Below are 27,370 nucleotides of genomic sequence, written 5' to 3'. Positions count from 1 at the left end.
AAATGAAAGGAAGGCTACGTATTAGAAAATGTATTCATGGAATTATGCTGCTTTCAGTGAATAAAGAAAAAATAGCATCATCTAAATAAACACAGAAATAGCATTTCATAAACAAAATTTATTACTTTAAATGGCACTGAAATAATTGATTTCTCATGCCAAATATTAAAATAAAAATAGATCCACACTCATTCCACTTAAAAAATTTATGGGTAAATTAAAGGCTTAAATTCCAACTTAAAAAAATTGGAAAACATTGTAATTCATTTTAGAAATTTTCTTTAAACATATACACTATAACAATAAAAGAAAATTGATAAGCATAAACACTGAAATTTAAAATTTATCTATAACACAAATTAAAATTAAAGAAACAATTATAGGCTGGGTATCGTGGCTCACATCTGAAATCTCAGAGCTTTGGAAGGCCAAGACAGCAGGATGGTTTGAGGCCAGGAGTTTGAGGCCAGCCTATGCAACCTAGTGAAACCTCTATCTCTACAAAAAAATTTTTTTTAATTAGCAAGGCATGGTGGCATGCTCATGTAGTCTTAGCTACTGAGGAGCTGACGCAGGACTGCTTGGACCCAGGAGTTTGAGTTTCTTACAGTGAGCTAGGCTTGCAGCACTGCACTCCAGTCTGAGTGACAGAGTGAGACCCTTTCTCTGAAAAACAAAAACCAATTATGGACTGGGGAAAATATTTCCAGTGCCGATAAACCAAAAAAAAAAAAAAAAAAAAAAAGCCTAGTAAAAGTGGATGCAAGATGCAAAGAAATATTTGGTGACCAAAAAATAGAGTGTTAGTTTCTATTGAGATAATTTCATCTTACTTCCCTTTCCATTAGATCCCCCAGTTTTGTTCAGGTGCACAACCTCCCTTCCCCTCACGCACTGCATGGGATTCAGGGGAAGCTGACTCCAAGTCAGTTTCAACTCATCCGGGGTATTTTTGGACACTTGAAAGAGATGAGGAAAAACTGAAAATAAAAGTTACTTAGATGATGATTTAAATAACTTGATGATTTAAATGATGATTTAAGTCATCAGTTATTTAGATGATTTAGAATTAGAAGAAAAACCGTCAAAATGAAAAAAAGCAGAAAAAACATGTTTCCTCATTATAAATTCACAGATTGAGAATTAAGATCACTGATTTCCAAATGTGTTACACCAATTTATATTCCTATCAGTTTCTACACAAGAGCTCCCATTTTAACTATACCATCTTTCTCATTTTGCAGATGAAGTAACTGTCCCTGGTAAGTTAAGTAACTTCTCCAAGACCACACAATTCAGTCTCTAAGCTTATACCAGAAGGCAGATCTCCCAGTTGTCAGACTACAGTATACATTTGCTGCTAATGAACACATTGTATTTTCAACTCAGGTAGAAATAACAAGAATTATCTGTGGTTTAGAGTTTTCTGCTTCATTGGTTCCTCCATCAGTACAGCCTTCCATGAGAGTGAGAATATTGCTAACTTTCAGGAAAATGTCACCTATCTTAACTGTTTTACCAGAAGCAATTTCTCTTCGTGTTTGATGTTAACCATGCGACCAAATGTCAGGACTCCTGCCAGACAAAGAAATGCTAAAAGGGTGGGTTGTTCTGTTCAACACAATCAGATTAAGATTAGTACCTCAGCCAAATTGAGAGCAGAAAATATGCACAGGGTCTGTCGGGGGAAACTTTATCTGTTCTTACGTTTGGTGAATGTCAGTTAGTTACATGAGATACATTAACTTGCCCAGACCCGAGAGGGTCTGTGTCCTAAATTATTCCTTCTGTGTCCTATATGAGACATAATTCCTTTCCCTATGGAGATGGTAAGGTTTTGTTGTTTTTGTGGTTGTTTTGTCTACCTGTTCAATGAGGCTGATAATAATAAGTATGAATAAATGGGGGTTGTCTTAGTCCATTTTGTGTTCCTATAATGGAGTATCTGAGATTGGGTAATTTACTAAAATATTTATTTAGCATGTGGTTCTGCAGGCTGCAAAGTTCATGGGCACGGCCCTGGCTTCTGGCAAGGGCTTCTGTGCTGCATCACAACATGGCAGGGAAGGTTAAAGCAGAAGCAAAAAATGCAAAGAGAGAGAAAAATTGGGCATCCGGACTTTATAACTACCCCCTCTCTTGGGAACTAATCCATTCTTGCAGGAACTAATCTATTCTCACCAGAGAGAGAACTCAGTTCCTACCACCAGAACAGCAGCAAGCCATTCTTGAGGAATCCGCCCCCATGATTCAAACACCTCCCACTAGGCCCCACTTCCCAACACGGCTACACTGGGGACCAAATTTCAACATGAATTTTGATGGCAACAAACAAACTAGAACCAAACCATAGCACAGAATGAAATAAAAAATACGTGCTTAGGGTTTAAATTATATATTAGGTCAGGATATCTTTATGGCCATGTGAAATTATACTATGGAAACAAAAAGCTTTTTTTGTGTGTGTTTAATCACTACTTGTTGTCGTCAACAGAATGTCTCACTTTGTTTCTGTTTTTACAACTTCACAATTTCATGCAAAATTCTACAGTTGTTTTTCACAACTCCAGTGTGTTTATTAATTTGTCAAATATATTGTAATCTTCTCACTCTATCTGTGGCATCTTTGAATAAATTCATAACTTCCCTCTAAGCACTAATGTAGAAATAGCTGACGTCATCTTCCTGTGCCTAAGCAGCTTGCCTTATCAAGGCCAGGTCCACCCTTTCTTCATAACCTCAATTCACTCCATGCTGTTACTACACTGGAGACTGCAATAGCTAAAGGATCTTTGTCTAAGATGCAGATTCCCAGACCCTGTTCCCAAAGATTTTTATTCAACAGACTGAGTTGGAGCCCCCAAATTAGCATTTTTGCAACCCCCTTCCTTCGGTGTTTCTGAGGGAAGGGGTCTTTTGATTACTCTTTGAGAAATAGTGCTTTCAAATTTAACTCTGCCCAGAAAGGTCTTCCTCTACCCAACATGACTTACACATCTTCGTTGCTGTGAATTTGCACACTGACTTTTTTATGCTTACCAATGTCTACCCTTTCTTTAAAGTCCACATCAAGCCATCTTTTTACTTGAAGCTCCCTTTACCACATGGCACTGAGTTCTTCCCTGAACTTACAGCACTCACTGCCAATACTGATTATTCATACCTGGCCTTGACTCTGGGTATACACTTATGGGAATGTCTGCTTAGTCTTCCACATGGTGAAAACTGCTCTTCTCCCACTGGCATCATACATCAAATGTCTGCAGAACATTCCCCACACCCCCCATTGGCATGGTTGATTTAAAGTGCCACAGCTTGGGTAAAGTGGCCATTCTGGGCCAATCAGACTTTTTTTCCCTCAAGCTTAGGAAGGAATTAGTTCCTCTCTGCAGATGGGAAAACCAGAGTTCTTAGCAGCCACACATGTTTCCCCAACGTGGAGGAAGACAGTGGGCAGGTAAACAGGTAAACATGATGAAATCTATGAAGAGTGAAGCAGAAGCAATTGCTTGGATCTCAGATTTTACTTTTTCCTGAAGCACAGCTGCATCTCTCACTTCCCAAGATGTAGATGTTCAACACTCGCATGAATTACATGTGCCATTCTTCAAAAAAATAAAAAAAACAAAAAAGTCCCTTGTTTTTCCACTGCACCATTTTAAATTGTATTTTGCCACTTGGAATTAGTTCTTAAATTGTTATTAGCTTATAAAATTTAACTTGTGCATGTTCTCCTCAATGTGATTATAAGTTCCACAGGGCTGTTCCCAACGCTTTGCCTCCAGTATCTTTTTCAACTAATAGCAGAACAGTTTTTACCTCACTTCCCTTTATAGAAACTGGTCTTATTCTGAAGTCACCAATGACTTCAAGGTTTGGATATGCATTTTTTTATTCATTTCCAAGCATCTCTACTTGTATCTTTGCCTACAAACAGATCCTATGTTCTGTATGTCAGTTGGTAGAATACCTACATGCTTTACTACCCAAACATGAAAAGTGGGAATTATTCTTGACATCTCTTATATGTTCTATTCCCTTATCCAAGATATGTAAATTGTATTTCCTAAATATTTCTGCCATTTATTTGCTTTACAACTAAACAATTTGACCTTTACTTAACCTCTGTGTACCTCATTTCCTTATCAACAGAAATATCAATGGGACCACGTCATGGGGGTGTTAAGAGGATTCAATGAAATAATATATTTAAGGCACTTAGAAAAATAACTAGCACAAAATAAGTGTAGTTGTGGGTGTTTTATAATTATTACTGAATCAACTGTTGAGTTTACACAGATAAAGGAATCATGCTGGTAATTTGGGTGGTTGCCTCCTGTGCCCTGAATCATAACAAACTCCTAAACATTTTTCTACCTGCATCCTTTGGTCCTTGCAAAGACTAATTTCTAGTTCATTAATTTATCAAAACAAATTTAGAAATCCAGGAAAACTCAAATTTTGACTTGATTTTTAAAAATATAAAATTTCATTTTTTTATATTTTTTATTAGTATATCATAGTTGTGCAGGTTTTGAGGGTGCATGTGATATTTTGATACATGTATACAATGTATAATGATCAACTTAGGGTTAATACATTACATACTTCAAAATAGCTAGAAGGATTATGATGTCCCTAACACAAAGAAAAGATAAATGTTTGCAGTGATAAAATCCCAAATTTTAGCTTTAAATGGTTACTTTGGTAGTTTCTATAACTACTATCCCAAATATACAGAGATAGTTGCATATTTGCAAATTGCTAAGAAAACACTGACCAGAGACTAAAGTTGAATAAATATAATAGATTAATTAATAATACAATAATTTCCAAGCAATCCCCCTCCCTCACCCCCATTGCAACTATATTTAAAATGAAAGAAGCTGACTTGGAAGGATGGAGTTTGAAGTATATTAAAAATGCAGAAATGTCATAATACTCTCAGGGACCTGTATCTGCTCTGTTTTATTTTCTCATACAGACATAGATATAAGATATAGATAAATAAATTTCATGCTGAATAAATTAAAATACATTTATTTTTAAAAACTGAGCACTGCAAAAGATACAAAAATATACTACATATTACCTTTAAAAACATTTTATTCTTTTCTTAATTTCTCTCTGATAATTTATTCTTTTTTTATTTTCATTTGCTTATCCATTGCTTCTTTTATGCATTCTTTCATTTATTCAATCATCAGTTATTAAATACCTACCACATGCTAGTGCTGGCCTGCAAAGATAAAAAAAATACATTCTCCATCCTCAGTGCACTACCACTCCAAGGGAAGGAAAGAGACATGCAAATGTAAATAAGAGTGGTCCTACTGTTCATGACAGAAGTATAAATCACTCTTTCTGGGCTTGGGTGGGAGCGGGGAGCAGGAACTGAGGAGGGAACAGGTAGCTCTGTGGGCACAGCAGGGCGTGCCTCAGTCCGGGAACAGGTGTGTGATCTGAGGGCACCCACATTGTGCTCTCTCTGACTCATGTCTGACCTCTGATATTTTGGTCCTATATTAAACACTAATTTCTCCAATAACATACTTTCATTATGACCTCAACGAACGTATTATCATACATTGCTTTAAAAATATTACATAAAAGCTGCCACACTTCTGCCTGGAAGTAGCGTTTCAGAAAAAGGATAGAATAAGGAGGTGGTATTTTAACCTTGTCTTAACGAATGAGAAGATATCTACCCTGCAAACAAGTGAGGAAAGTGAGTCAAGATAAAGGCAGCAGGACTAGCAAATTAGGGAAGCGTACAAGGGAAGGGGGCTTCCAGAAAACCTCAGGAGATGGATGACAGGTTTGAATCATTTGAAACTGCCTTGTTGCTTAATAATCCATCCTTTCCTGTTTCCTTCTAGGTTTTCAACTTAAACAAAGTAATTATAAGGAAGATAACATTTCACATCAAGAGAAGAAAGCCAGGGCTTGGTTCGTTGATGTAGTTCCAATATTGCCTTAAGAACTTGCCTTTGGAGGAATTTTTTTTTTTTTTTTGAAATTAAAAGAACTTGCAAGGGTCTCTGTAAGCAAAAGACACTCAGTATGCATTTAATGCTTGACTTTGGAATCAATATTTTTTGCTAGCTCTGTGCTAAGTGCCTTCTGTAAATTAAAGCTAACGATGATCAAATTCAGCTTTTAATGCAGATTACTCTCCGACTTACTTCTATATCTATCTTATCCTACACCTTCTATCCAACCATGCATGGCACAAATCCAACATACGTATGTATTTAACACACACACATAGTGCTTTACCATGTGTTCCAATAATTTTTACAAATAATCACTCATCAATTTCTCAAGACAATCCTGTGAGGTAAGTACTTTTATTATCATTACTTTATAGTTGAGAAAAGTGAGACCAAAAGAAGGAAAACACATGACAGAAATTGACCAGCAAATCAGTCAGTAGTCAAGCTAGCTTTGAACCAAGCAGTCATGTTTACAGTCCATGTTGTTAACCACTGTAGCCTTCCACATCTCACGGTTCACACTCCCTCTGCCATACCAGAACCTTAAGAAATAATAACCTTTAGTAACCCTGAGCATTTGAGTTCAAAGAATGAATCTCCAAGCTGAATTTCCTGGGTCATTATTTATGATTACTATTTCCTTTATTCTACCTATATCTTCTATAGACCATCCAGGCAGTCTTGTTTGTTATCTGTATCTCTGGGATGGTGCCCAGCTTCCAGTAAAGTACCTTTGACTCCCAGTAGAACTCACAGGAAGTATTATGGAGATACTTCATAATAATGATATCTGATGCACAACTTCATTTGGTCAAGCTCCAACCACAAAATTTCCTTGAAGCTTCCCATTCATGCCCATGTTTTTCAACTCAAATTGCCTTTCTAGTTTCCAGACTAGAACCATGCATGGGTTCTCTATACATGAGCCTAGTGAAACTGCCATCATAATTGAATTTCTTAATATAAGATTCACATTCATGATGTTAGTTGAGAAGCTAAAAATAAAAGCTGTGGCTAGCTCTAGTTTTTGTATGTATGCATATTAATTTAAATCATTTCCCTTTAATTATATTTAACACACATTGAAAATTTAGTAATTATAAAAGACCTTTAATTATCAACATTCATTATTATCACTATTATTAACATATATTAAGCACCCACAGTCTGCTAAATGCTGTACTCAAGATAGAAGGCATTAACCTTGCAATTCCACTGTGGCCAATATAGAAGACAATCTTCCTTTTCCAGACACAGAACTAAATTACAGTTGCTTAACCTGACAAAGAGTCAATGGATGAGTCAGGGACAAAACCTACATGTCTTAACCACTAGGAAACTGAATAAACAAAAAATTGTTCTAAAACTCTGCTGCTTTCAGCCCATCTGAATGTATTCTTCTACGAATGTCTTAAATGCCTGCATTAAATTCCTTTGTGGTGGAAAAATTTTCTCCTTCACAGAGGTATCTAAATTGTGTAAACAGTCTGAAACTAACTGTATAATGTAGATTTGGGCATCAAATAGAACTCCACCATTTTTGAAGGAAAAATAGTGACCATAAAATGATGAAATGACTTTTAGGAGGAGGGGCTGATAAACTGGCTTTGAGGCAGTTTCAAAGGAAGATTGCCCAAAGCGATGGCAGCATGATGTGGACCAATGCTACTCTCAAGGCTAACATTTGACATGAGGGGTAGAATGAAGAGTCTATACTGCAGGTTAAGACAAATCTGAATCCTAGCATTGCTACTTGTTAGTTCTGTGATCTAAGGCAAATAAGTTAACTTGTTCGAGCCTGAACTTTGTCATCTGTAAAATGGAGGCAATAAAGCTGAACTTGCAGATTTTCATGGGATGAAATAATATATTTGAACATATATATTAATAATTAAGTGTCCATGACTGACATGAACTTGGAATTGAAGGAGAAAAGTAGCCCTCCTCCAAGGTGTGCTGGGTAGTATTACATGGCTACTCGCTAGCAGAAGTAGAAGGTAAATTAATGCTATTAAAGCTGAAATTAAATTGCTTCATGGTTGAAATGAGCAATCATGTGGTTAGAAAATGTCCCCCATTCCTTAAACAATATATAAATGCTGCTGTTGGGCATGATGCTGTGTTCTAATGTGGAAGGAAATTCAAGCCACCTACAAGTTTCTAGACTTATAAAGGAGACATACAATGCAGAAAACTATAACATGGGGTGGAACAAATTATGCTAGAGGTATTCCAGCATGCCATCAGTGGGAAGTGGTAAATTCTGTCCAGGGCAGAAAGGGTGTGGATAAAGATTAGTAAAGAAAGAGGCCATTACACTGAGTTTTGAAGGGTACCTGTACATTCATTAGCAGAAAGGGAGACAAATGATATTTGTCATTCTTCCAGCAGAAGAAACATCTGGGCAAAGACCCACAGACAGAAGCCTTCTTTGCACATGTGAAAAATTGTAACTCTCATACAGTGTCCTTCATGCAGTGTGACTAGAGATAAAGCTAAGCACATAGGATGTGATTAAGTTTTAAAAAGCCATATCAAGGACTGAGAAATAAACCCTCTAAGGTATGTTCAGATGAGTATCAACAGTGGTGCCAAGACCATTCAATGGGGGAAAGAATAACCTTTTTAACAAATGATGCTGGGGAAACTGGATATTCACAGGCAAATGACTGAAGTTGGACCCTTATCTAATACCGTGTACAAAAATTAACTCAAAATAGATCAAAGACCTAAACCTAACAGCCAGAACTATAAAACTCTTAGAAGAAAACATAAGGCAAAATCTTCATAATGTGGGATTTGGTAATGATTTCTTGGATGTGATACAAAAAGCACAGTCAACGAAAAAAAGAAAAATTGAACTTCATGAAAATTTAAAATGTCTGTACAAAGGATACAATCAATACAGTGAAGGGGCAATGTAAAGAAAGAGATACATATTTGCAAATCATATATCTGATAAGGAGTTAATATCTAGCATACATAGAAAACTCCTAAAACTCAGCAACAAATAAATGAAGAACACAATTCAAAAATCAGTAAAGGACTTGAAAAGACAGTTTCCCCAAGAAGATACATGAATGGCCAATAAGTACTTAAAAAGATGCCCAGTATCACTAAGCATTAGGGAAATGCAAATAGAAACTACAATGAAATATCACCTCACAGTCATTAGGATGATTACTAAAAACAAAACAGAAACCAACAAGTGTTGGCAAGGATGTGGAGAAATTGGAACTCTTGTGCGCTGTTGGTGGGAATGTAAAATGATGCACCTCTGTGGAAAAGAATTCGGTGGTTCCTCAAAAAATGAAAATTAGAATAAACCCTGTGATCCAATAATTCTACTTCTGGATATCTCCCGGAAAGAAATGAAAGCAGAGTCTGGAAGAGATATTTTACACCTGTATCCACAGCAGCATTTTCATATTAGGTAAAATGTGGAAGCAGCTCAAGTGTCCATCAAGAGATGAGTAGATAAGCAAAATGTGGTATATTTGTATACAAATACAACAGAATATTTTCAACCTTAACAAGGAAGGAAATTCTGACATATGCTACAACATGGATGATGCTTAAGAATATTATGCTCAGTAAAATAAGCCAGTCAAAAAAGGACAAATACAATTAAAAAAGGACAAATACTGCATGATTCTACTTGTATAAGGCACCTAGAGTAGTCAAAATCATAGGGAGAAAAAGTATAACAGAATGGTGGTTGCCAAGGAAAAGGAGGGAATAACGAGTTACTGTTTAAGAGTATAGAGTTTCATGGCCAGGCGCGGTGGCTCATGCCTGTAATCCCAGCACTTTGGGAGGCCGAGGCGGGCAGATCATGAGGTCAGGAGATCGAGACCATCCTGGCTAACATGGTGAAACCCCGTCTCTACCAAAAATACAAAAAATTAGCCGGGCGTAGTGGCGGGCGCCTGTAGTCCCAGCTACTCGGGAGGCTGAGGCAGGAGAATGGCGTGAACCCGGGAGGTGAGCCGAGATTGTGCCACTGCACTCCAGCCTGGGCGACAGAGCCAGACTCTGTCTCAAAAACACAAAACAAAAAAAAGAGTATAGAGTTTCGGTGTTGGAAGGTGAAGAGTTCTAGAGAGGGGTGGTAGTGATGGATGCACAACAACGTGAATGTACTTATACCATTGAACTATACACTTAAAATTGTTAAAGACCGTAAATATATATATTTTACCACAATTTAAAAAAGAGAAAAAAGTCTTTTTTTTTTAAAAAGCCATACCAAGAAATTTTAAAATACCCTTAATGCATTGGAGAATGCTCAATGGTTTCAAGGCAGGAGATGTATATAAACATACACACAAACACACACACACTTATGTGTATATATACACACATACACATATATATACATATACACATACACATATACATATATGTATATATACATATAACATACACATATATGTATATATACATATAACATACACATATACATATATGTATATATACATATAACATACACATATACATATATGTATATATACATATAAGATACGCATGTATATAACACATACACATGTATATGTATATAACATATACATATAAAACATACATATATGTATACGTACATGTATATATGTATATGTACATGACACATATACATATAACATATATGTATAACATAACATATACGTATATAACACATATACGTATATAAGGTCAGGATTTGTAAATATATTCATATATGTAGGTATATCATAATTTTATTCATGAAACAATAAGAAATCACCTCATACTAGGAGAACTTCACTGGACAAATTACAAATTATACAACCTTCAAATAAACAATGCCTGTATTTTATTAGACTATGCAAATAAAATTTTGACTCAAGACATTTAGAAACTTTTGATAGGTGCTCAAAACATGCCATAACATTATACCAACATCAATCGCTTTGATGCCTTTGGGTCTTCATAAGAATATAGCTGAATGTCAAATATATATATACACATACACACACACACATATATGTATGTGTGTGTCCTTTAAAAATTAAAATACACTGATTAAAATTAAAGGCAGATAAAAAGGAGACAATTTAAGCAAATCAATCCATTTTGACTTCTGTTGCTTTCATTATCTACTTTTTCCTTTCAAAGGATATTCCTTTATGATTTTTGCAACAAATGCTACTTAACCATTCTTTGCTTAAAAGGTAGAGAGTTCTGTCTGAAAAATCTGTTGAAAAATATCAGGGCTATGTCAGTCTGAAAATTTCCAGCCAGTTTCAAGTTAAAAAAGATTTGCTAAAAGTAGCAATTTTTTTTTAATGGTTTTAGTCTGTCAGAAGGCTTCGGATTCTCCAGTGCTTCACACCAGTTACTTCAAAACTAACTCCCTCCAGATGTCCCTATGATCATTTAATCAGACATCAAAAGCTGTATGGTGACAGGCTCTCATGCTGCTTATGAGGACGTTGTATGTTTCCACAAGCGTAAAACACACACAGTAGCTACTTTTTAAAATGTGATTCATCTAAATCAGAATTCTATTTTAAAGTACAGAGCTATTAGGAAAGGGGCCACTCTCCTAAGAAATAAAACTCTTTTAAACGTCTGTACAATGTCATTATATGACAAGATTTTGAAAGCAGAAACCAAATTGAAACTTGTACTTTAGAAGCGTTTATGCTGTGAGAAAAAAAAAAAAATCCTCTATCGGAAGAGACTTCTATGAATCACACCATGCTCAAAGAAATAATTTTCCTTTTCCTCCCAAGGCCGATTGTCTCGCTTCTTCTCAAGGTGAACTCTCATTAACCCTTTCCTCCTATGTCATCAATCTTTACTAAATGTCCACAATTTGGTAGGTACATATAGAAGTTCAGAACCTATGGAAGACACAACCCATACTCTTAACTTTCACTTTACAATAACATGACTATATGTACTTTAGCCTTCAAATTTAGGTAGTAGCTTTCCCTCCAAAGGGGGTAAGGGTACACACATATGCATATGTAGGCATTTATGCTGCTGCCTTTGTGTGTGTGGCATTTAAAAAATATTTCTTGATATTATTCATTTGACCAATAAAAAATGATTATTGGTGTTTTGGATGGAAAGATAACCTCACTGCATGACTGGTTATGAACACTGAGACATTAAAATGAAATCTAAAGTTGAACTCATACCAACCAACTTAATAATTCACATCTGGAATCTTGAAGTCACTAGTTTGGATGGATAAGTTCCTAAGAACAACTAGAGTTCATACAGTTTCTCTATTTATTATTTCCCTTCCATTACATAAAATTTCTGAGGAAATCACCCACTATTTAACTAATTTTCTTAGGGTCACAGAGTTATTGATGCAATCAGACAGAGGATCTTGGTCTTTAAAATAAAACTACTTTAAACATCATCTTTACAAAATTTCAAACAACACTGTCAAATTACATCTGCCCATATTGTGAAAGTGAGATTGAGATGTTTATTAGTGCTTTGCCAAGAAACACATCGTAAATGTTCTCATTCTTTTTTAATTAATTCACATACCAGAAGTATTTTTATTTTCTTCCAAATCAACTGAAATTAGAAAAATTTCTTAAGGGAGATGGACTAGGAGGAAAATTTAGAAGGAGAAATCTTTAGATATAAGAAATTATCCAGAAACCTCTAATCAAGACTCTTCTAAATGTTTTGAACACAGTTATTAGAAAATTACAAAGTTATAACTCAAAGATTATTAACTTTATGATTCTAGATTTTATGATTTTATCATCTAGTCATATATTCGTGATAACCTCTTAAGTGCCAGGCACTGTGCCTGGGGGCTTGAATACAAAAATGAATACACTGGCCTGTGCCTCTGAAGAGTTCACAGTCTGGAAAAAATGCAGTCATGTAAACATTATATTTCAGAGAGCTAACAGCTAATAGATACCGCACATGGCAATTCCCTTCAGGGGTTAGGGAGGCTAAGTAGAGTACCAAAGTGCAAGCTAAAGGGAAAAAAACCCACTCATTTTGATGGTTAAAACCGTATTATTTGATAATCTGATACATGCTTGCAGACTGCTAGGGCTGTTTAACTGCTTTAGATGTGGTCTCTGTAATGAGGTTGTAAGTTTCTTGAGGACAGGAACCATGACTTAGGCTTCCTAGAAAGCACATAGCAGAAATCTTGGGCATCTAAGGGATTACTCAATTTATTTTGACATGAAAACAAAACCCATTCAGTTCTCATTGTGTGCAGATCAAGGCTAAACAGCAAAGGGGAACACCACACACCGGGGCCTGTTGAGGGGTGGGGGGAAGGGAGAGGGATAGCATTAGGAGATATACCTAATGTAAATGACGAGTTAATGGGTGCAGCAAACCAACACGGCACATGTATACATATGTAACAAACCTGCACATTGTGCACATGTACCCTAAAACTTAAAGTATAATAAATATATATATATATATGTACAAAAGACATGTCATGGTTACCTTGTTAATTTCTGAAATTGACCTAAATAGTGATCCTTCTTTTAGAGTTTTTCAGTGTTAGACTAAGACCCAAGAAGAAAAATCGGGGAGCACACACCTGAATAGGGATCTCATTTCTTAGTTTCCTTGATTGGTCATGGTACAGACATTCAGGCAACCCGGATTTGTTTTAACATCTTCTGCTGAAATATGGTGAAAAACTCTGTTGCAGAGTAAACTGGGCTTCAGGATTTTCCCTACCTGAAACTTGAGTCTTACAAGCATAACTGATTTAAAAATTAAGCTGCCTAAACTTGCCAAATGAAGTAAACATTTGGCCCCATGAAATATTGGATGGCAGCTTTATCTCTTAAAAACAAAGCCATATGAAAGCCATCGTTGCAATGTATCTCCAAGCTCTGGTCTTATCAGCACACAGCGTGAACAGCTGGAGTTACAAACACCAGAACTATTATTAAATCACTGTGTCAGGGTGGGGAAAAAAAGAAAAACCTTTTATAGTTTCAGTATCTCTAAATAATGCAGTAATATATTACATGCTATTTCTCCCCGTTTTGCTCTTCAGCATCTATCTCTCCTCTCTGGAAAACAATGGATAGAGCCATCCTTCTAATACACATCAGTACCCACAACAATTATTTTGTTCCAGTGTTTCTATAGATACTTGATTCTACATCTCATGGATAGAAAAATATGATTTGGTCACTCAAAATGTTTGGTAAGTTACATGTTGGATTTCTTTTTTTTTTTGAGATGGAGTTTTTCACTGTTGTTGCCCAGGCTGGAGGGCTCACTGCAACCTCTGCCTCCCAGGTTCAAGCGATTGCCCTGCCTCAGCCTCTCAAGTGCTTGGGATTATAGGCACATGCCACCATGCCTGGATAATTTTTGTTGTATTTTTAGTAGAGACGGGGTCTCACCATGTTGGCCAGGCTGGTCTCGAACTCCTAACCTCAGGTGATCCACCTGCCTCAGTATCCCAAAGTGCTGGGATTACAGGCATGAGCCACTGCACCCTGCCTTATGTTGGATTTTGACAGTCACCAACCTGCAACCAAAAGTCTTCTAACATCACAGTGGCAATCAATTATTTTAATTCTGAAATCAAGCTATTTAAATTTCTCTGTAATATCTCGATGATTTCTTTCATGGGTCTGAGGAAGTTTAATCCAGGGGCAATACTGACAATAATTTCAATATATGTGACAAACAAGGGAAAACGTGTGATATATGTGGGGAAATTCCTCAAATCAACACGTCATCATATTATCTTAGCAAGACGCAAAGAGAATGCAGCCACTCACTGTAAAAATGCACTCTCACTAGCAGCCACCTGCCACTATCCTCACTGATAAAATACCAAAAGCCCCAAAGAACACTGTATTTTCCCTTCTTGTCTCAGTAGAACACACAGGACAACTGGAAACACTTTTCCTCAGGGTGTTTTCCCTCCACCGATCTGTGTCCTTTACCCCCAATCTTAAAGTTACTAATAATTGTGTTGCTACTGACTAAAGAGTTATTTTTAGCCTCTCAATGAAAAAATGCAAAAACTTCTATTCATCTTAAAATCTTGAACTGACATATTATGTGTCATGTAAACAGGTGATAATATGATGAACTAACCTTCATTATTTAATACATATTTGCAGGGAGGAAGTGATAATTCTCTACTCTTAACTTCTCTCATTCTGCTCACTGTGAGAATTAGTGGCTTCCCTACATTATTTAATCTAACCCCCAAACAGTGGTTGATTTTTTGTTATTCTTTTAAAATCTGAAGTAATAGAATCTCTTTCATGAAACACACCCCCATCCCCTGGCTAAGGCATAAAGCTTCAGAGAGTTAACAGACCCCCCTGAAATCTATCCATGAACTTCTAATTTAACAGCCCCCAAATCTGCCAACTTATTTTTTTAATCATATATATATATATAATAATATATATATATAAAAAAATAGACACGGACTTTGAAAAGATAGGTCAGTTAGTTTGGTGATGTAAGACAAGTAATGGTTTTAGAACAAACAATGCCATTCACTGTCTGAGAACAACCACAGTATTATAATTTTCAGGAATCCAGTTTTCAATTTTCTCGCCCTGCAGGATCAATTTGCCTTAAGGGTTAAATTAAAAACCATAAACAGTCATTAAAACACAAAACAACCTTGGTAGTTAACCGGATATTAAGAAAAAAATCACATCTGTTTTAGAGTTCTGTTCCATTGCAAGTTTGAGAACATCAATTTCAAGAACCTGGTTTTATGGTATGCCCTTAAGCCAAGAACACCAGGTTACAATCAAGAAAAGGAAGGTAAGAGTCCCACAAGCAGACTCTCACCAAAATATCCTGTTTCTAGGATTCTCTTTCTTAATTCAAAAGCAGTCAATAGAGTTGGATTTGCTATATTGTCTTGAAAGATAAACAGTCATTACTACTTGCACATTAATGATTGTACTATTCTGATAATTAGGTACGTTGACCAAAAGAGGAACAAAGGAAACAAATTTCTTTGCTGTGTGTCTGGTGTTAAATAACAAATACTAGATTTAGTGGCTTCTCAATATACATAGAATTTGAAGCTTGCAGAGAATCTGATTTTTCTAATTTAAGCCCTTTTTAAAACTCCAGCATGTCTGAGAGTGTACATCTTAAATAACCAATTTGTAATAAATTTAATCAGCTAGAAAACAAGTGTAACTTTTGCAGCTTTTCAAAAACACATATCTCTGGGCATCAATGAAAACTCTTCCCTCTACAGTAAGCCTAATGAAGTGCAACTAAAAATAACAGTCATCAACTGTGGTTTTAAAGGCAGTATTTCAACATAATCAAATGTGTCACATATTCATCCTTACAGCTTCTTATGCTGTGGGTTATAAGTAAGTTTCATTTCTTGGGAATGATTGAACATAACCCACTTGGGGCTCTGCCATCTGTGAATTACTTATATGTGAACACTGTTTAAGAGATGGAAATTTTGATTGTTTTTTCTTCCTGTGGATATTGGACTGAAATGCAATTGAACATGGCTTTTTAGGCAATTATTTTTCATATTAGTTGCTACGTGGCTACATTATCACACGCTCCCCGAATTCACCATCACTTATCAAATCATAGGAATCAAGAATGGTGTAGCTGGAGTTGTGAAGGAAGCACCAAGTACGAAATCCAAGAGATGGAAAAGAATATGAAGTCTCAGTGTCCGTAGCTCCAGGCCCAGGTCCTTGCCACACAGAACCTCCTCTGCAGGGTGCCAGTGTTAGAGTTGTGGTTGTTATGTTCCCAAGGTTTCCTTGAAAGGCTGTTTCTCTTATCAGTGAGCGAACAATAAAAGTGACTATAGGGCTATATGCAGGGTGCCACATAATTTATCATCCATACATGGACACCTCTGAGAATTCGTGAAGACATTATTAATAATTATGCCAGAACAACACGCACTAACCAGGACTGCCCCAGGCAAACCGAATTGCACTGTTGCCCAAGAGATGATGTGAGGCTCAAAGATCTTACCCAGGACTCAAACTATCTCATGAATGCTATATCCAGTTTTGCTTCTGTCTAGAGCTGCACTGTCCAATAAAACAGAGTAAGAACCACAAATAGAATTTTAAGTTTTCTAGTAGCCATGTAAAAAAAAAAAAAAGTAAAAACAGGTGAAAATAATTTTAATAATATCTTTTATTCAACCCAGTATACCTAATACATTATCATTTCCACATAGTCAATATAACAATTATTAATGAGATCTTTTATGTTATTTTGTTTATGCTTCAGGCTTTGAAATGCAGTATGCATATTAAATTTTAAGTACATTTACATTTGGATCAGACACATTTCAAGAGCTCAATAGCCACATGTGGCTAGTGGCTACTAAACTAGACAGTGTAGATCCAAACATTCCATAAGTTTGCCTATGCAAGGATATATTAACAGTTATAACACCCATACATACATACACACACACATCTTCCTTCTAGTAAAAATAAACACACCTAAGTGTCTTTATTAATGTTTGCACAGTAAGGCAGTTAAACTATCTGTCACTTGCCTGTGGTGAACCAGACCTTGCAGCAGATAAACATTTACCTAGTAGACGCTCTTTGGGAAACGGAGAGAATGGCTGAGTCAGATTAATTATTATTAATTAGTATTATTATATATTTATATATTAATTATAATTAACTAGCTGGTTAATTTCTAAGAACTTCTAGGACTCTTCCTAGACTTACATGTGTCTTGCATTCCTAAGTCCAAAACATATACACTGAGCATCTTCCATGTACTTGGCCCTAGATAAAGATAAATAAGGCACAATGTCTGTACCTCGGGATGTTAAAGCTTAAAGTATTCACGGAAATTATTTTACAACTGAAGCAAGAGACACCTAAGATGTGCCACTATTCCATGCAAGGGCAAGGACCAGACTCTCCTTTTTGGGTCTGTGGTCTGCACTCCATCATCCACAGAGGACACTATGAGGAAAGGAAGAAACATGTGTTTCCTTTTCACTGTTGATACACAGGAACTCAGCCCATATTTGATCACCTGCATAAGTAAGGCACAAGGATTTTGGGCGCCAGCATATATTCTTGAATTATGAGATGCATCTTTGCCAGTAATAATATGTCTTTCTGCCCCATACCCCAACTTGGAACTCACTGATGTCATATTTTGGTGGGGCTACAGCATTTACCAGATGGACAGTAGCCATCATTTTCTCTAGGGAAAGTAACATTGATGTCATCTTAATTGGTTTAAGCCCAGAGCCTAAGTGATAGAAACATGGAAATAAACATTGGAGGACTGATATGGTTAAGGTTTCTGTCCAGACACAAATCACATCTTGAATTGTAAACCAAATTGTAATCCCCACATGTTGGGGGAGGGACCCTGTGGGAGGTGACTGGATCATGGGCACAGTTCCCTATGCTGTTTTCGTGATAGTGAGTAGTTCTTATGAGATTTGATGGTTTTATAAGGGTTTCTTCCCCCTTCACTCTGCACTTCTCTCTCCTGCCTCCTTGTGAAGAAGGACATGTTTGCTTCCCCTTCCACCATGATTTTAAGTTTCCAGAGGCCTCACCAGCCATGCAGAACTGTGAGTCAGTTAAACCTCTTTCCTTTATAAATTACCCAGTCTCAGGTATTTCTTTATAGCAGTGTGAAAATGGGCAAATACAGGGACTTTCTCCATGCAAACAATGCTAACACATTAATCAGACACACTCTCGTTTTAGGGTACACAGACACACAGACATCATGAAAATGAAAACTAAATTGTAGTTCTGCTCTTTTATGTAATTCTTCTCTCACTGAATAGCTGTCTTCCCCCAATCCAACATAATTAGACTCAACATGGTCTCAACCAGTGTGTGTTTTAAGAAAAGTCATACCACATACCAGTTTTGTTTGTACTTACATTAAAATAGAACACATACACCTGATTTTTATTAATGTTCCATTAAATATATTTCCTTAGAAGGATAGAGTTTTAAATAGGTTAGTGGAAAAATATTACATCTAAAATACTTTCAAGACATCTGCTTTCTTTTATAATAAAAGAAATATGCCAAAATATTGCCACAAATCTATTAGCAAAGAGCTAATGATTTGAAATAGTGACTCCTATCTCATACACATTGACATTGGCTCTTGATAAGAATATTTTATACCAAACCAGAAGAATCTGTTTAACTCATTTCAGCATCCGTATATACCCATAAATGATGTGTTTATTTTTTCTTAAGGCGCTATAGACAGTGAGACTTAAAGTGAGAAAGAGTCTTGCTTTAAGGGAATTTTTAATATGGTTATGTTATCGAAGATTACCTATTGCAATGGTATATAGTCATTAGCCAAAATTGAATTCTCAGGCTGAGAGGATTATTCACAATTACAGCTCTTCAAAGCAACTGAGGATTTAGCAGGAAGATCCCACAGTCCTATATGGAAGGAGAATATCATCTCTTCAGGAAATTATGCTCCACTTAACCTATCAGTTATAAGTATATCTTGTTATAAGCACTTTTGGTCAATGATTTTGTTTTTCTTCAATCTGAATGCTGAGTTCTACAAATCCAATCCTGGCACCACATTTTCATGATATCGGGAGCTTGAAAATGTATACCACTCACCATGGTATGGTTTTACAAAGCATTGGGTTAACATAACAAAAATATAATGATATCCTTGGACATTATGAAACTGGAAGATGAAGGAAATGTAACAGTATAGTGTACTGGCCAGAAGCAAGGATTTTGGAGCCAGAACACCTGGGTGAAATTCCTTGCTTTGCCACTTATTGGCTATGTGACCTTAAACAAATTACTAAACCTTCCTCTGCCTCAATTTCATTATCAGTTAAATGGAGATAAAAACATGTGCTTACCTTGATGTGGAAGTTTAGATGACTTAATATAAAACAGGTAAAATACTACTTGGCACATAATCAGTGCCATATACATAATAGCTATCACTATAACTATATACAAGTAATAGCCCATACTAGCTATTAGTATAACTAATACTATACACACTATCAAAAGATCTCTACCTAGCTATCAATGTATTTAAAACTGCAAAGTCCCACTTAACCTATGGGTACAGCACTTTGATCTTTCATTAGAAATACAAACAGCAGGATACCTACTGGAACAACCGGTTTCAGACTCTGGCCACCAGGGTGTGAAGCACTTGGCTGGGTATCAGCAGGTGGGCCTGGCACTGGGTCACTGCTTCTCCTCACCAGCAGTGGAGTGCCTGGAAGACAAAGTGAGAGGTGAGAGGTCAAAAGAACCCTGGGGTGGAGAGAGTGCATGACACAATGCACTTTAATTTAAAAGGTTTACAACATGCTTTTATGTAAAAACATTCTATTTCCAAGGATGCTTGTAAATTAATCCATTTAATGATCTTTTGTCATCTACTTATAGATTGACACATGGAAACAAAATCTTTCAACTCTCATCTCTCCCCACTTGCATTTCAAAACAAGCCATTGTGTTTAACAGAAACTGTTAGGCAATGCACAAGTTGACTGTGTACAATCTCAAAACTGATCTAGAAAATATATGTGAGTATTAAGAAGAATGATTATCCAGGAGATGAATGAAGAGATTCACACAGTCAGTGTAATTTGCCATTCAATAGAGCTGGAAGTATAGTTATTACTGCCATTTGGTGCTTTCCAAATCTTTTGAATGATGATATAGACCAAAATAAATTATTTGCTGGGTTATAACATTAATGCCAATTTAAGTACACAAAGAGATTGCTTCCATTCTCTTCCTCTTCTCCTAAAGTAGTTAGAACTGATAAAGAAAATAAGTTAGTTCTTCTAAAAATATATCCTGATTTCGTTTTAATTTAATGAAAGCTTCCACTATTAAATATTTGAGTCAGTTATTAAATTCTGAAAAAAGATCATACTATTAGAAAGTTCAAATGAAATTCAACCTTAGCAGAGCCAGCGGCCTAACTGCTCTGACTGCAATTAGGCCTAAAATAATTTGCTTCATATAAAATTGGCCACTATAGAGAAGAATCTCAAAAAAAATCTGCTTGTGGTTTAAAAATCACTCTCATATAAAAATTAGCATTTTATTTTTGTACTTTTGGGAAAAGAGTAGAAAACAGTTGAAATGCATTTTCTCATTTCTCAATATTCTGAAAATAATTCCCCAAACCTCTGAAGCGATTCCAGCTTAAAGGAATATTTTTCATCCACTTTGTAGGTTATTTACAAACCTGGTTTTTATGTGTGCTTTAACATTCTTAGTTTGTACAAAACATAGAATTGCAAATATTTTTTATCTTTGTCCAGATAGAACTTGCTTTTCTTAAAAAAAAAAAAAAAACTTCTTTCATGATAAGAAATTAACATGCTACTTAGGACACAAACCTATGCCAAAAGGAATTATAAAGTCCAAGTTCACAGTCTTTTATTTCCTTTTTATTAAGAGACATCACTACATTTTTCACCATCCCTCCACCTCCATCTCAAACATTTTTTTTTTTTTTTTGAGACGGAGTCTCGCTCTGTCGCCCAGGCTGGAGTGCAGTGGCGCAATCTCGGCTCACTGCAAGCTCCGCCTCCTGGGTTCACGCCACTCTCCTGCCTCAGCCTCTCCAAGTAGCTGGGACTACAGGCGCCCGCCACCACGCCCGGCTAATTTTTTTTTTGTATTTTTAGTAGAGCCGGGGTTTCACCGTGGTCTCGATTTCCTGACCTCGTGATCCACCCGCCTCGGCCTCCCAAAGTGCTGGGATTACAAGTGTGAGCCACCGCGCCCGGCCTCAAACATTTCTTAACCAACTGACATACCAATAATTGTATGGTTGGCAATTGTTCTTTGAAATAAAACATTTAAAAAAAAAAACAAAAACAAGAAGAGTAGAAGCAAGAAAAAGTACCATAAAATTTTAAGAAAGTAGGATCCCAGGCCCATACCAGTATCTTTTTCCCTCCCTTAGGTGATCTGAAGACTAAGTTCCTTTCAGATTAAGCCCCTCAATTACCAGCAACATGAAATGAACAAGTCAGTCTAAATGCAATATCCTCAGAGGAACCCATTATCTTTAAAATTAAGAAAATGGGGCAAAATTCAAGAACTCTGGTTTATTTCCAAGCATTTAATCAGGCCAGTAAATTACAAGTTGATAATCTTGAATGGGAGAAAACAAACAAAAAGTAAAACCAACATGGTTCACCAAGGCATTTCCTCATTGTCAAAATCAACTTGATTTAGAGGCACAGAAGTGAACATTTTAGCGATCAACAATTTTAGTTATTGTTTTATGCAGCTGAGTCATATATATATGTTTATATATGTATATGTATATATATGTATATGTGTGTGTGTATATATATATATATGGAGAAAGAGAGCGTATGTGTGCATGTGTGAGAGAGAGAGACGTGGTTTTTCTTAGGTAACAAATACGTTTTCCTTAAAAAAGCCACAGTAGGTAATTTTTCTTCAAATTTAAAGACACATGTGTATGAGTCCTCATCACTGTCAGTATCTGCTTTTTAAATAATAACACGTTAAAATATTTAAGATATAATTTTATAATAATATGTATTCACGCCAGAGGCGGTGGCTCACGCCTATAATCCCAGCACTTTTGGAGGCCGAGGCAAGTGGATCACTGGAGGTCAGGAGTTCGAGACCAGCCTGGCCAATATGGTGAAACCCTGTCTCTACTGAAAATACCAAAATTAGCCAGGCATGGTGGTACACAACTGTAATCTCAGCTACTCAGGAGGCTGAAGCAGGAGAATCACTTGAATCCGGGAGGCAGAGGTTGCAGTGAGCCCAGATCACGCCACTGCACTTCAGCCTAGGAGACAGAGTGAGACTCTGATTCAAAATAATAATAAGAAGAATGATAAGTACTCAGGTTTGTGTATTCAATCAATATGCCATAGTATTATAGTGTATCCTAGAAGATGACAATTCAGTTTTGTACCAGTGTATCAGCTATTTGAAACATAAAAAAAAAAAAAAAAAAAAAAACTTTAAGATGGCCAGATCTTTCTTAAACATATCAGGGATAAGTTTCTTCTTCTCGGCTTTTCTGTACTCCACACTTGAATGTCTCCTGCTGAGTATCTTCTAATTTTTCTTTCCCTCTTAATGTGTTAATAACAAGTGCAAATCATTCCACATTGAAATTAATAATGAGCATCTTTAAATATGAACTGTTATCTCTTTTAAACAAACCTCCCTAGAATGGTTTTCTAAATTACTAAACCCTATTTGAAGGTGGCCGTCAGGAAGAGACTGAGTTCCACCTTAAAGACAAAGAAAGGTAAGTCCTAATGTACAACAGAGGGCAGGTAATTAGGAGTACTGAAGATAATTTGGGCAAAACCTTGAATATATAGTAGAGTAGAAGTCGTATTGTACAAGCAAAGCTAACTGAAATGAGAGGGGACAACTCTATCCAGGTTCATAGAGCCTTCCAGTGTTAGGGAGTAAAGGAAACATAACCTCTACAGTGAAGAAGCTTATAAATCTAACAGTAACAATTAGACACTAACACTGCTAACTGCCATGTGTCAGGACAGTGGAGAGGACCCTGGGTTTTGGAGTCAAACAGATTGAGCCTTTGTTTGCTCTGTGGCATTGAACTTGCACTGCTCTGTGACTCAGTCTCATCATTTAAACTTGGTGAAAACAGCACATAACAGAACTGATGGGAGGCTGAAATAAATTAAGGCATGCATAGGACATGGAACTGTCTGGTATGTAATTTTCATACAGGACTCCCTTCCCCAAAAAAGTAGGTAATAGCACTTGTTATTTATTGTGAGCTGTGTTATCTTGTCTGCTTAAAAAGCTAAGCTCTTGAAAGTCAAGTTAATTTTCATGGAATATTTGTAAATTAAAATAATAAAATCGAATCTTGTACTAAAACAAATATAGCCTTACAATATGAATCAAAACTTTTACACAAATAAACATGAGGTGAGAAGGGAGTTCAAAAATGGGAAAATGTTGCTATTCATTAATATTTTTTTCAGCTAATTAAGAAAAGACTTATTATTGGAATTTAGAGGCAAAAACCCCAGATTCAGCTCAAGGAACAATGATGTTCCTTAGAATCATAGTTTAAAAGCCACTGGAAGCAAAGCACAAATAAAATAGGAATTGTTCAGTATTTGAAAGCATAAATTCTTATAGAACTGCTTGCTGGTTTTTTTTTTTTTTTTCACACAGTTAATTTTGAGGTTGCCCTTATGCATCAGGACAGGGAGAAGAGATGAGGATGATATTAAGATCAGCAGTCATGGTGTTCATCCACTCTCAAGTTATCTTTCAGAAAAGGAAATGTGGAAATGAGGAACATTTCAGTATACCCCAGCACACAAAAGGCAGGTACCACTAAAGTGTTTCAAGTAGGTTATACGTGGCTTATTGGAGAACACACACCAATGAAAACATACACCAAAGGCTAGATCAAGTCCCCATTTTATTTAGCTGACACTTGAAACTGAATGGAAGCCAAAGAGAAAGCTACTAGGTGCAGGAATAGAAGAGTCCCTGATTGGGTGTGTAGCTGCTGGTGACTATCTCCTCACCAGATAGGATCTTGCCATATCAGGATAAGCATAATTCTCACTAGAATATTCTCCACTGACATTCAGGACTTATGCCACATTCAGGAAAAACTCACACACTCACTCACTGTACAGACCTTTATGAAGATGGCAAGATCCGTCAGGTTTTAACAGGATTTAGGCCAATTAACACTAGTCAAGCCACATCCTCATAGGAAAAAGTGAAGTCAGTTCCCAAGTGTCTTATGAATGATGGTGCATCTTCTAACTCTCCAGTAATCACTATTTTAATGATGGGGCAGCTGGTATTAAATGGGGTCCAGGTACTGATCCATGTCCCCTTTAAATGTCACTAAGGAAGCCAAGAGGAGGGTGTTCTAATTCAGTTTGAGGAAAACAATTTTGAAAGTGGCAGCCATTAGTTAAAGGGTGAAATTGGTGCACCAATGAATCATGCAAGATATAAAGACCAACAAAAATGTAAGGTGCTATCTCTGTAAGTTTCTGTCTCTTTGTTATAATCACACTCTCCCTCTCCCTCTCCTTCTCAGTGGATTTTCATTTGGAGGATATGTTTGGGATGGAGATGGCTTAAATGACAGGTGATGCCATTTAATATTATGTTTGGGGGGTTTGAAGGATAGGCAGTTATAGAGATTGAAAAAAGGTCCTGAAGAATCACATAACATATCATGATGCAGGCAGCAGGGAAAACAAACAATGGCTTCAAACATGAGCCCCACATCAAAAGTCACAAGGCACATGTTCTAAATTGTATGGGGAGTAGCAGCAGGGATTTATTTATTTAAAGATGGTTAATGATTCTCCTGAGCAAAACCAGAAGGCCAGCTTGTCACCAATATTGGTGTCATTTCATCCTAGGGTGACTGACACCTGGACAGCTCTCGGGGTGGGGGGCAGGTCATGGTGAAAGTGCTGAGAAGACATTCTGTAAGAACTAGAGGACCTCATGCAGAGAGAGGCTAGAAGGGCAATGTGGAGAAGGTGAACAGGGTGTCAGCAGTCACAGGCAGAAATGGAGAGAGAACCTGGAGGAGAACACAGGAGAATTCAGAAACTGACTACACATAAAAAGCAAATGAGAAGGAGCATAAAACAGACACCTAAAAATCATTCTCATTTCTGGCTTGAAGAAGAGCAATAGGGAGGTTTTGGCAACTGCTGTGATTTGTCTCAGAGAAAATACAAATATTGGCTTCAGCCCATTGACTGTTAGAATGATTTGCTTTTAATCTAAAATGTCTTGATATGCGTGAGAAACCAAAGACTAGATTTTCAATAGGGTGGGCATTCACAAAGATGAATATGAAGTTGATAATGAAAATCATATTGGCTTCCAGAATGAGCAGGTAGATACAAACATGAAGTGAACAGAGGAAAATAAAAAGGAGGAATCAGTAAAGAACTATTAATGGCATCGCATACAAAATAACGCAAAAGCCAGGATTTCATACTCTCTCAGAATTTTCAGAAAGAAAATTAATAAAGTCACAGAGGAGTGCTCAGAGGAATGGGTGGGGTGAAGGCATGGAGAAGGGAACTGGGATTAACATGATAACCTGTTTATGTGCAAAGAGACTCCCCTTTAGGGGGCTGGTCTTTTCAGAGTCTCGATTTTCCTTTGCCCTAAGGGATTCCTTTGGTGCTACCAAAACAGTTGGACAGCTTGAAGAAAAAAACACACTCTCCTTCCACGACTGTTGACACTTAGGATAACAAGATAAATATGAACAGAAGAAAACGCTCTGAATTAAAATACATGTAAGTTGGTAAATTTTTTACATTGATGATGAAAGTAAATTGCAAGTGGCTAAACTTTTTGCAAATTAGAGAGAAAGAAGTAGAAAAAAACACATTCTTCCAGGTAATCCATATTAATAGTATAGAAAGACAGCATAGGCTGCATCTTGGTTTCATATAGTACATTTCCTTAACAGACTTTGCAACTAGTCAGCACCTAGAACAATACCTCTCAATTATCTTGAACTTTAACAACTGTTGAATGAGTTTGAAAAAATATGGGTGTATCCTTCAGAGATACGGTGCAAAGAGACTATAGGTCAGAAACTTTCCTTCTAACCATTATTCTAGCACTGTCACCTCAAAGAAGCTGCTCCCCCTTTTCCTGCTGGCTAAATGAGCACGGAGGAGGGGCTGCAACAAAGTCCCAGTGTAGACCTATAAAAAGATAGTTTTCTAATTTAGAAAGCCAACAAAAGTACTGAAGTAGCTGGGCATGGTGGCTTATGCCTATAATCCCAGCACTTTGGGAGGCCAAGGTGGGTGGATCACGAAGTCAGGAGTTCGAGACCAGCCTGGCCAATATGGTGAAACCCCATCTCTACTAAAAATACAAAAATTAGCTGGGCAAGCACTTCTAGTCCCAGCCACTCAGGAGGCTGAGGCAGAAGGATCGCTTGATCCCAGGAGGCAGTGGTTGCAGTGAGCCGAGATCGTGCCACTGCACTCCAGCCTGGGTAACAGAGCGAGACTCTGTCTCAAAAACAAACAAACAAAACAAACAAACAAAAAGAACTGAAGCCCAGAAAAATGAAGTTTCCAAATCTTTTGAACTTTATTTCTACTCTAGTTTTACTCATCTGACACTTTCCTATGGCAGGGCCACATTCTCTATCTGGGTTAGTGCATAGAAGTAAGGGGAATAACACCTCTTCAATGCAGCAGCAATTCTTTTCATCTAAACTGGTCAGCAGGCTGAGTGTGGTGGCTCAGGCCAGTAATCCCAGCACTTTGGGAAGCCGAGGGAGGCAGATCACCTGAGGTCAGGAGTTCAAGACCAGCCTGGCCAACATGA

The 27,370-nt window shown here is 36.8% G+C and overlaps 1 protein-coding gene across 4 annotated transcripts in view; it reads right to left on the bottom strand.

Moving 5' to 3' along the window:
• Positions 1-27,370, bottom strand: part of PARD3B (par-3 family cell polarity regulator beta) — a 1,082,106-nt gene that overhangs the window by 567,784 nt on the left and 486,952 nt on the right. For all 4 annotated transcript variants that reach the window (XM_055290335.2, XM_055290338.2, XM_055290337.2 and 1 more), the window contains exon 4: positions 20,119-20,228. In XM_055290335.2, coding sequence (XP_055146310.1) covers positions 20,119-20,228 — 110 coding nt within the window. The remainder of the gene's footprint in view (positions 1-20,118; positions 20,229-27,370) is intronic.

Source organism: Symphalangus syndactylus, chromosome 8 (assembly GCF_028878055.3).
Source record: "Symphalangus syndactylus isolate Jambi chromosome 8, NHGRI_mSymSyn1-v2.1_pri, whole genome shotgun sequence".
Classification (NCBI taxonomy): Eukaryota; Metazoa; Chordata; class Mammalia; order Primates; family Hylobatidae; genus Symphalangus; species Symphalangus syndactylus.
The sequence above is the reverse complement of the archived record's forward strand: the minus strand, read 5'-3'. Positions and strand labels throughout refer to the sequence as shown.